The sequence below is a fragment of the Pseudopodoces humilis genome, chromosome 7 (assembly GCF_049639895.1).
Source record: "Pseudopodoces humilis isolate 2021_Gansu_Grassland_sample_001 chromosome 7, ASM4963989v1, whole genome shotgun sequence".
NCBI classification, from domain to species: Eukaryota; Metazoa; Chordata; class Aves; order Passeriformes; family Paridae; genus Pseudopodoces; species Pseudopodoces humilis.
In genome coordinates, this window is record NC_142206.1 from 59,794,758 (window position 1) to 59,805,445 (window position 10,688).

General features: G+C 46.5%; 1 protein-coding gene across 1 annotated transcript; it reads right to left on the minus strand.

Moving 5' to 3' along the window:
* Window positions 1-2,422: 2,422 nt before the first annotated feature.
* Window positions 2,423-10,664, minus strand: SOCS4 (suppressor of cytokine signaling 4). Its single transcript, XM_005528560.3, has 2 exons — window positions 10,574-10,664; window positions 2,423-4,269 (listed from the first exon to the last, which is right to left on the minus strand). The coding sequence occupies exon 2, from the start codon at window positions 4,166-4,168 to the stop codon at window positions 2,858-2,860; it is 1,311 nt and encodes a 436-aa protein (XP_005528617.1). The 5' UTR covers window positions 4,169-4,269; window positions 10,574-10,664; the 3' UTR covers window positions 2,423-2,857.
* Window positions 10,665-10,688: the final 24 nt, after the last annotated feature.

A 10,688-nucleotide genomic window follows, 5' to 3' on the forward strand; every position in this document is an offset into this window, starting at 1 on the left:
CCACACTGATTTATAGCAGCTGAGAATTCGTCCCGGAGAGCGTTCATCCATGTGCGATGCCATGGATTGATGTGTTAGCATTTTCTCCCTGGAGACTTTGGTTCCAAACCTATTTAAAACCCAGTGAAAACAAACGGGCTGGTCTCTAGGCAGATGTCCCTGGAAATCTGTTTACATCATCACAGTGGCAGCAGCTCAGTGGAAAGGGTTTTATCTGCTCAGGCTGGGGGTAAGGGCAGGGTGGAAGGTCCTGGTGGAGTTGCATGGCAAAACTCCCTTGGTAAGTCCTGAGCAGCCACCTTGAAGGACGTATTTGATGTCCACAAATCTGTAGGAGTCTGTACGAGGTGAAATAAAAAGATTCAAACAGAAGTATTGCTTAGTCTGAGTCTACAATCTTGCAGCCAGACTCTACAGCACTGTGCTCAACTGTTCCTTGCCTGCAGACAGATTCCCAAGGGATCAGTGATGGGTCCAGTCTTGTTCAGCTTATTCACCACCCTGGATGAAGGGACCGAGTGTTCCCTCAGCAGGTTTGCTGGTGACACAGAACTAGGAGGAGTGGCTGACACACCACCAGGCTGTGCTGACACTCAGCCAGACCCGGAACAGGCTGGAGAGATGGGCAGGGAGGAACCTAAGGAAGTTCAAGCAGGGTGCCCCTATCCTGGGGAAGAATAACCCCATGGTGAGCCAGCACTGTGTCCTTGTGGCCAAGAAGGCCAATGGTATCCTCAGCTGCCTGAGGGAAAGTGTGGCCAGCAGGTCAAGGGAGGTGATCCTGCCCCTCTCCTCAGCCCTGGTGAGGGCTCAGCTGGGACTGCTGTGTCCAGTTCTGGGCTGCTGTACAAGAAATGCAAGGAATTACTGGAGTGGGCCAGTGGAAGGGCTGTGAGGGTGGTGAGGGGACTGGATCATCTCTCTCTCCTATGAGGAAAGGCTGAGGGAGCTGGGCCTCAACTCTGGAGAAGTGACAGCTGGGAGGGAACCAATCAATCCATACAAATACCTTAAGGGCAGGTGTCAGGAGGATGGGAACAGACTTCTTCCAGCAGTACCCTGAGACAGGACATGGAACAACAGGCACACACTGAAACACAGGAAGTTCCATCTGAACATGAGGAAAAACCTCTTTAGTGTGCAGGTGACGGAGACCTAGAACAGGCTGCACAGAGAGGTTGTGGAGTCTCCTGCTTTGGAGATGTTCAAAACCCACCTGGATGTGATCCTATGCTTGAGCAGGGGGCTTGGATGAGATCCTCTCCAGAGCTCCCTTCCAACCCCAACCATTCAGTGATAACCTCACCCACAGGTCATTGCTGATTTTTTGATAGGATCCTTCACATGCATGAAATTAAACACATTTGTAATTCGGCAGGCTTGGGGCTCAATTTCAAAAGTATTTTGAGAGGATACAAAAGCTCCCTGTGGTCAAAGGAGAGGAAACAATGTGCTCATTGGAGTTACAATTACACCATCTCACATTCTTTTGGCAGAGGAGTTCAGGGTGAAGTTATGGAGAGGAGATAAAGCACATAGAGGGAACAGAACCGCAGGTCACTGCTGCACCTCCTGGAGCTGCACCCCGAGGCCAGCCTGGAGTTTCCTGCCTGAACCTACATCCACTGAGTCTCGTGGGATTCCACCAACGACTCAGCAGCAGATCTGCCTATCCATGCAATGTAAGTAATGCTTTTAGGAGCATTATCCATGCATGGTTTTCCCGTACATGGAATTTGGCAGGAAGCCATTTGACTGAATGCTTCACATTGCAAGAAAAATCACCAGACTTGTTTTCTTTTTTAACTATACTTATTAAAAAAACCAACCCCCCCACTAACAAAGTAGGAAAGTTATTCACCACCACCTCAGGCTCAACCATGCAGAATCAAATCGTTAAATATGCAGATTTTTAAGGAAATATCTTCCTTCCCACTCTCTTACCCTGTGCTTTATCATTTAAGCAGTGGCAGCTCCTACAGCAAAAACTGGGTATTTCATATAATGCAAGAGTAACACAGAAACAGAGCTCCCAAGTCCAAGTCCCATCTATCATAAGTAACTACAAGATTATCTCTTCCAGACACTGATCAAATCCCAGTTTATGAGCAGTTTGATTTTTACTGCTATTATACAAAATGAAAAGCTCTTCCAGAACCCTGCTGCTCTGACGACGATGAGTCTTCCTCCTCTCCAACCAAAATCTTTTCAGGACCAGTTTATACATGTTTGTTCCTGCACTGAGTGTTGTCCTTTACTTGAATTGTTTTTCCTCTCCCTGGTATTTAGTCCCCTGATATATTTATAGAAAGATCATATCCTCTTTCAAACTTCATTTTGCTTGGAATAGTAATGTTAGAAATAGACTGACAAATTTACTGCAGTGGATAGGGATGGACAGACACACACACACACACACAAGCTAGAGCACTCATTTTAAAAGAAATGCAGAAAATACAGATGAGTCAATCTTTAGTTAACAGTGAATTATTTAAATCATGTCAGCAACACGTGTCAACTACAATAGAAAAGACAGATCAAGTTCAAAACTGATTTTCAGGGGGTTTTAGATCTAACGACTATCCATCTATAGAAATACCAGAAAGCCTACCTGGAATTCCATAAAACTCTAACCTAGGGACTGTTCCAAAAGCCCACAATGAATATAATTTCTAAAAAAGAGAGCTGTGAAGACTCAAAAGTACATTTAAACAGAGACTAGTTTGGGTGGTAAATAATATGCAGAAAAAGGAAAAAAATAAGTTGCTATTAAAAAAAATCCCAAAAAACCTAGAAGGAAAAGAGATTGAACATACTATTGTCTGTTCAGAGAAAATTTCTTTCACAAAAATATTTTCTAGCTTTGCTGCTCTGGTACATCAATCCTGAGCACTCTAACTTTTGACTTATAATGATATTCCTTCAGATACAGCTTCACCGAGGGAGGAATGGGAAGTGCATCGATACCATCGTAAGTTGTACAGTTGCAAATGACCGTTCTACATATATGCTGGAGAGAGAAGGGAAAGGTCCTGTTCAGGGGAGTGGATAAAAGTGGTTCAAAGAACATACAGGAACTCGGATCTTTGTAGTGTTCTAGGAGTCCTGTGATGTCAGGAGAATGGAAGACACAGGGATCATGGGCATCAAAGCTGAAGTTGTGATTCCACTGCTCTATCCGGGCGTGGAGGGAGCGACTGTAGCGCCTGAAGCTCACGGAGAACAAATAGTCCTCCTGGGCAGAGTCTCTCAACAGAAACGTTCCCTCTGGCTTTCCTTCCAGAAGCGCCTCAGCTGCGTATTTATCCATGACTCCCCAGTAGCAGGGATTGTTGTTGATCTGGAGGAGGTCTGGCACTAGGCAGTGGACATAATCGATCTGGGTGTGGTATTTCGGGGGCGTTTCCATCCGTAGCAGCTCGTCATCCGTTTCCCACTTGGGCTTGTTTCGTTTTCGAGAACTTGTGCACAGAGTTATGACTTCATCATCGGAGTCCATGTCGCTCTCATCTCTACTGCTCCTTGCCACCTTACCTGTCACCAGCTCAGGCCTCGGCTCACCCCGAGAGGAACTGCTGTCCGTGAAGTCACAGGATGGGGAGGGAGAGTCCATTCCCCCGTTGGCAACGTCCTCGTCTCGCAGCTGATCCTCCCTTTCCTCGTGCTGGGATAAATCAGCAATTATCCACTCTTCTGCCTTTGGACTTACAGGGGCCGTGTGCCTTTTGATCAAGTGCCACCGGAAAGCCAGCTCCGAGCGCGGAGGGAAAGGACACTTATCCAGCATCAGCTCGCTGATATGGATTTTCCTTTTGGATGGCAGACTGGAGGCGTGCCGGCTGCTGCAGTTCTTTATGGGAAAGCACTGACCCACAGCATCCTGCAGCTTCTGTTTGAGAGACCGGCCCAAAAACCTGTGGCCACAGGACCGGTCTAGATCCAGCTCGATGGATGAGCAGCTGTACTTCCTCTCTTGGCTCCTTAAATTAGTCCCTGACCTTCCTGCAGCATTTGCTGTTTCAACATCAGGACAGTGCTCACTTTTCTTGGACCAGGAGAGTTTCTTCCCACTCCAGACATATCCATCCTTTCTGTCTGCACTTCTGCTCCGGCTGCTTTTGGGCCTCACATCCGCGTTTTTCGCACTGCTGTCCTTGTTTTCTGCCATTGTGACAGCTTTGCTTCACAAGTTGCCAGGAAGCGCACACTGTGCTTCTTGTGGGGTTTTTCTACATAAGGAAGCTTCCTTGAGGCACTTTCTGGAAATATCTAAGGAAAAAGAAAACACAGCTCAGTTAACTGCTATGCACACACACAGTGCAGCAGCAGCAGTGCTTGGTGGATACAGGACAACAGGGACAATTAATTACTGACCATGTGAAAATCATGTGATTGAGGTGAATTCAGTAGCACACCCCACAAAAACCAGCCTGATCCCAGAAAAAGCTCTCTTAGCCCTTCCTTGGGAAAAGCATCCTCTAGAAAAAACGATCTGATTTGTTGGGTTTTCATTCTGATTATGCAGCAGAGCAGAACGTTTTGGGTGTTGGCAACCCCATTGTGCCAGGGCCCATTTCAAAAGGAAACCCTTCCTGGGGCAGGTGATACTGCTTTAGCTGTTTATGGAGCAAATTCTGCATCTCTTCCAAATAACCTTTCAAGAAGGAACAAACCAGAACAGAAACAAGTAGGTCAGAGTACAAAGAGCTACTGTACCTAGATGATATGCCTGCTTGCTACTAATCCACAGGGTGGGATGCCAGAGATCTTTTTCTTAACTGACACTTTTGGGTCACTTTCAGGATAAAAAAAAAAAAACAAAACACCTAAATTTTATCAGTCACAGATTCTGTCAGTTTCTGAAAGCTGTTTTCTCTGCCTTTTCAAAGGAAGGGAGCTACGAAATAAGTGAGGCCCTAAGGGATTGAAATATCTGGGGCTTTACATACTGAAAAGGATTAAAACAATCCAGCCCCTTACTAAAAGCAATTTTAAAAGGCCGTGAAAGATGGAACTGCTTATTGCTCATTAGAGAAGGAAGTTTACATTATTAAAATCAGTGTTGCTTTGAGACCTACGGTTGCTGATTTCATTTTCTTTTGTTTCCAAAGGTATATTGAATTCTCAAATAGATAAGAGGTTTCCTTTTGACTGCTGCACTTTGAAAAAAAGATGAAAAAAATCCTCTTTTGATTACTCAGTTGAAAGTGGAGCAGGATTTTTTCAAGATATGTAGATAGCAATATGGTATGGATGCTATACCCCCTGAGGCATGGCAGGATGTAGAAATATTTCCCATCACTTATCATAATCAGGATATTCTATGATTCTGTGATGCTTCTGCACCAAAACCATGCACAGCTCCTCTGTTGCACTGGGGTATTTTTTTGGCTGTGGGTTTTTCTGTCGTGTTGTTTTGGGGTTTTGGATTTTTTTACAGCTAATTGACATGGTAAAGACTAAGCAGGAAAAGAAAAGGGCATCCACTTCCTCTCTCCATTCAATCCATTCTCATCATCAGGATTAGCCAGCATGACACAACCTCTCTGCAGTCCCCCGGGGCTGCGCAGGCTGAGTTCGAGCCTCTGCTTTCAGTAAAAGAACAAGACAGCCTTGCCAAAAGGCTCACATGCAATCTGTGGGCCAAATGCATCCCAGATGGAACTTTCACCCAGGAATTTTTCACATGGCATTCCTTATTTAAAACCCACAGACCTGAGAGATGTGAGGGAAAGGAAAAGGCAGGGGAAGGGAGGAGATGCAGAAATTTAGAATGAAAGTAAGATAGGTTCAATGTTGGAAAAATGTTGGGAAGAAAAATGGCATTAGAGGAATGCAGATGAATATCATCTCACTGGTACCAAGAGTAATCACAGGAAAGGGTCCATATTTCAGCCATTACAAATCAAAGATTACACTAAAGATTTATTTTTCTTCTCTCAGGGTTTTGCAAATTGCTTTCCAGTGAAAGCATGGCAAGACACAATGAAGACAGGAGAAAGAAAACACTTGCATGTGAGACTCAAAAGATCTTTTTTTAGACCAGGATTCATTGATTGCTTTTGGAACGTTGATATTTTTCATCCAGAAATACCTAGAGTGGAGCACTGAATTTTCTCCACAATTCAAAAAAAAAGAGGGAAAAAAGCAATCTCATTTACCCTGGTGATAATCTGAAGTCACTGAAGACAAAAAGTTTTTAGATTCATCCTGTGATAAAATACATTAATTGTCTATATATGGGATTTTTAATTGGACAGAGAGATATCACTGAGGTTGCAAAGTCAAGTACTTAAAAATTAGGATACGACAGTTTGTAATTGCTTTTGAAACCTTCAATTATCTCATTCTGCTCATCCAGCCCATATAAGGAATAAGAACATGCAGAATACAGGCTTTTAATTAAAAAACTGCAAAACATACAAAACCCAGAAGTGCCTGTTATCTCCCAGCTTCAGCCTTCCAACTGAAAGAAGCTTGGGTTTTATGGAATTTCTGGGCTGCTGTTGTATTGAGCTGTAACACCACCTTCTCCTTTGTACCTTTCTCCTGTCATGAATCATTAGTGGTACCTGAACCCTGAAAGAGAAGCTGGGGAAGCAGCACGTGATGCTGCAAAGCCACGCACCATTAGCCAGAGCTGCTTCCCTGGGGTTTGAAGGGCTGCTGGAGCCCAGGCGCTGCTTCTGCCACGTCAGAGCAGGAATTGCTAATCAGACAGAACACTAGAGCTGTGAAAAGAGCAGGGAACAAATGAAGGAAAAAAGGGATGTCATCCTACTAAAGCCAGGTTTGAACCTGACTGTGTGTTACAAACGTCTGTGAGCTGCCTCCCAAATCCCACTGCTTGGCATTACAGCGAGGGATCACACCTTCACACCCTTCTGGATCAGTAAATCACAGCCCCACCAATAAAACAGGGACCAAAAATAATTAAAATGTCAGAAAGGAAAAAGGCAGAAAGGACAGGGAAGGCATTCAGTGCTCTATTACCACTTCGGGCCATCCATCTAAAGCAGCATCCAAGGGAAATGCCACGTACTTCCATTAATGGCTGGAGCGCTGCTGGAAGAGCAGGACAGGAGGGCAAGGATAAAAGAGAGGGAACACAAAGTGTTCTTTTCCCTAGAGGGGAAGGTTAAATGGAGGAGTCCAGTGCTGTGCAGCTCACACGCATCAGGCCTGAGCTCCTTTTGGGAGGAATAATGAGTGTCCTGCCTGAAAAGCCTCGTCTTGCACGGGGACACCTCAGGCACTTCTGATGACGGCAGATTTTACAAAACCCTTATGCTGGAAACCCTTTTGCCTACGGAAACAGCAAAGATAAAGACACATGGGGAGATGAGCAGAGTTCACTTTGGGCCACAGGACCCGGCTGTTAGTCCAAGGTTACTCAACACTGTCACAGCTACAGTCCCTAAGGACAGGCAGAAAGCTGGGTGGCTTTTGCTGTTGGTTTTGTGCTGTGCCCAGCTCCCTCCTTCAGAGGTTCCTCTCTCTTGTCTGCAGACAAGGTGCTTTTTCTTTCACAAGCTGATGCCTCAAACCTGAGACTTCAAGCCCAGACTGAAAACAATATCCAGCTGCTGTTTGGAGGGATAACACTATTCCCTCCTAGCCAGGGGTAGGCTGCAACCCACAGCTGTGATAAGACAGAGACAGCCTCACCATATGTCTAATCAATAATGCCAATAGGAGAATCAAAACCATAAATGTACTTATTTATTCAATAAGTACTTGAATACTGAACTGCTTTAACCTGATACTTATGTCCTGAGCTGCTGGATCCTTGCCTCTAGCCCAACAGTCCTCTTCAAGCTGCTTCCCTTTCTGTATAAAGAAGGAACAGATGGTGGGGGGTCTCCAGCCCGACCTCCCACTTGGACTGGGATTGCTGCCAGCGTGGACTCAGGGGAGCCATGGCCATGTCCTGAAAACTCCCAGGATGAAGGTCTCACCACCTCTCTGGTGCTCCCATGCTGCACAACCCTCCTAGTGCAGGAAGTACTTGGAAAGTTTTCTGTCCAAGCACACGTCGCTGTATTGTGCCTCTAATTAAACAACAAAAGAAGGCTCTCAAAGAACAATGAATCAATTTTGGAATTGTTATGGAAGTTGATTTTGTAGAGCTGATAAAATCCTGAGAGAAAACAGCAAGCTGCAATAAACTGAAGTACTTTTTCTTCCATAACTTACATAAAAGTTATTTTAAAACAAAATCTCACTGGTCACAAGCCGCTTTCAATAATTTCACCTGATTAGATTTTGGCCACAAGACCACATTTTAAAACCTGACCTTCCCAACCTACTAAGGATAACAATAAATCTCAAGTCCTCTGTCTTAAATTATTTTTCTTCAGTTTTGGCTTTACTTTGATTTATGATACCACCTAAAAATACCTAAGCTTGACTCCAGAGGCTTTAACAGCAAATTAAAGCAATTATTACACATATACACAAAAGAAAAAGACTTTTTAAAGGTACTATTTGCATCCTAAATATTTCTTCCTCGGAAACAGCCTTGCTTTATCCCCAGAACTGTAGGAAGAGGGGGGGCATGCCCAGCTAACCCCAGTACGGGGGATATTTTATTCACTCCCAGGAGGTGGAACTGAGCTGGCAGCAGGTGCCAGAGGTGAGGGTTGCTCGTATCTCCTGCCTTAATGAAGCTCTGCTCATGTGTGGCAGGAGAGATGCAGGCAGAGCTTGGCAAACCCCAGCAGCCTCTCCAGCACTAAATCAGTGAAAGCTTCATGGTCCATGACCAACACTCCGTGCTCCACCCAGAAACCGAGCAGGGCAGCGATTCCCGGCTCCCGCCCCGCTCCCAGCCACTCACACCTATTAATCAAGCCAGCAGCAGCCCGAGTTCCCAACCGGATTTAAAGTATAACTTTGCATTTGGTGCCGTGTCACTTGAGATGTGACAAAACCACAGCACCTGCAGTCCCTTGGACAAGTGACCACGGGATCCTGACACCTCCCTGAAAAACCTCCCCCCACTTTTCCTGTGCTGTTCAAAGAGTTATCCCAGCAGGCAGCACCTCCAGACAAGGAAATCAGTTTTTACACAGAACCGAATGTAAAATGGCTTTTATATTGCAAAACATTTTAAGTGCAGTTTCTATCAGGGCCTCCGAAAATAAAAGTGATTAAGAAAAATAAACACATTTGACAGGCATTTGTCTCCATCCCAGGCAGAGGCTTGCAGCAGGAATAGCTTGGTCTTCCCACTCATCTGATAAGCAGTTCAGCTCCGAATCATTTCTCTAGAACACATTATCCTCGCCAGAAATCACGATTTACTGAAATATGTAGGATACACCCATGGAAAACATGTCTCTACACAGCTTCCACGAGGTTTAATAATGAAATCTGGCCATATTTCTATATTTTTTTTAAAGAAGTGTGCCTGCTTTGTAATCCTGTCACTTATTCATTCATGAAACTACCAGCAATGTGAGTGTTAGAGAGAAACACATTTCCAATGTGAATAAATCACTCTGCTCACCCCAACCACCAATAACCCCGCTGCAGAGCAAAACTGAAGATAAAAGGGTTTTGCCTGGAAGCAATTTTTTCTTAAAAACAGGAATAAACTGGGCCAGATCATTAAGGCAACATAAAGGGAAAACAGATAACGCCGTTTTTCCTCTTTATTTCAGGTATGTTCAATTCTAGCATTTTTTTTTTAATCCTTCAAGAGGTCAGTCAGGATGCTTTCTCCCTATTTTTCAGCCAAAAAGAGAAAAAAAAAGAAAAAGAAAAAGAAAAAAGCTTAATGATTTTTGCAGTGCAATCGCTACCAGCCTGACTACCACTGCTGTCAACTCCACCTCGCACACGCATCAGGATGGCTGGAATTCCAGAGTAATTCCATAATGACCAGCAGGATCTCCAAAGGGGTTTGATCCTGCGGCTGGGTGAGAGCAGCCCCCGCTGTTATGGGGGTGATGTCCAAGGGGGGTGAAGGACACAGATCCTCATTTGGGCTTTCCCTGCCGTTCCTGTGCCCCTTGAGGAGCTGCCATTAAATCCATGTACAGAAGGATAAACAGGGAATATATGTGCCCTGTTTGTGTTAGGATACATATGTCGGGAACAGGGATTTTCAGAGGAGAAGCAAACGGAGCCCCGCGGTGACAGAGCAAAGACCTTGGACCGAATCCCCCCGGTGACAGGAGACCCCGGACCGAACGCCCTCGGTGACAGGAGACCCTGAGCCCTTCGGTCCCCGACAGCAGCTCAGACCCCGGGCCAAGCCCCGCGGTGACGGCAGACCCTGGACCGAGCCTCCCCCGGTGACAAGGCTCAGCCCCCGGGCCGAGTTACCCCGGTGACAGCAGACCCTGGACCGAGCCCCCCCGGGGGGACGGAGCGCTGAGCCCGGTCCGAGCACCGCGGTGACCGCAGGCCAACCCCGCAGCGGTGACAGCAGAGCGCGGTCCGAGCCCCCGGTGACTGACGGGGGCGCAGACCCCGAGCCCCCCGGTGACAGGAGAGCCCGATTTCCCCAGCACCGCCGCTCGCCCCCCGCCTGCCGCCCCTCAGCGCCGTCCCGGCCCCAACTCACGCTGGTGCTGCGGGCGCTGCCCGCGGGGCCGGCGCTCTCCGCCGGCTCTGTCCGCAGCCGGGTGCCGGCGGCTCGGCGGGCTCGGCGCTGGCAGCCGCGACCCCTCAGCCGGCCG

What these genes read in the sequence shown, in the direction of transcription:
- SOCS4 (XM_005528560.3), bottom strand. Translation starts at nt 4,168, where the DNA reads ATGGCAGAAAACAAGGACAGCAGTGCGAAAAACGCGGATGTGAGGCCC.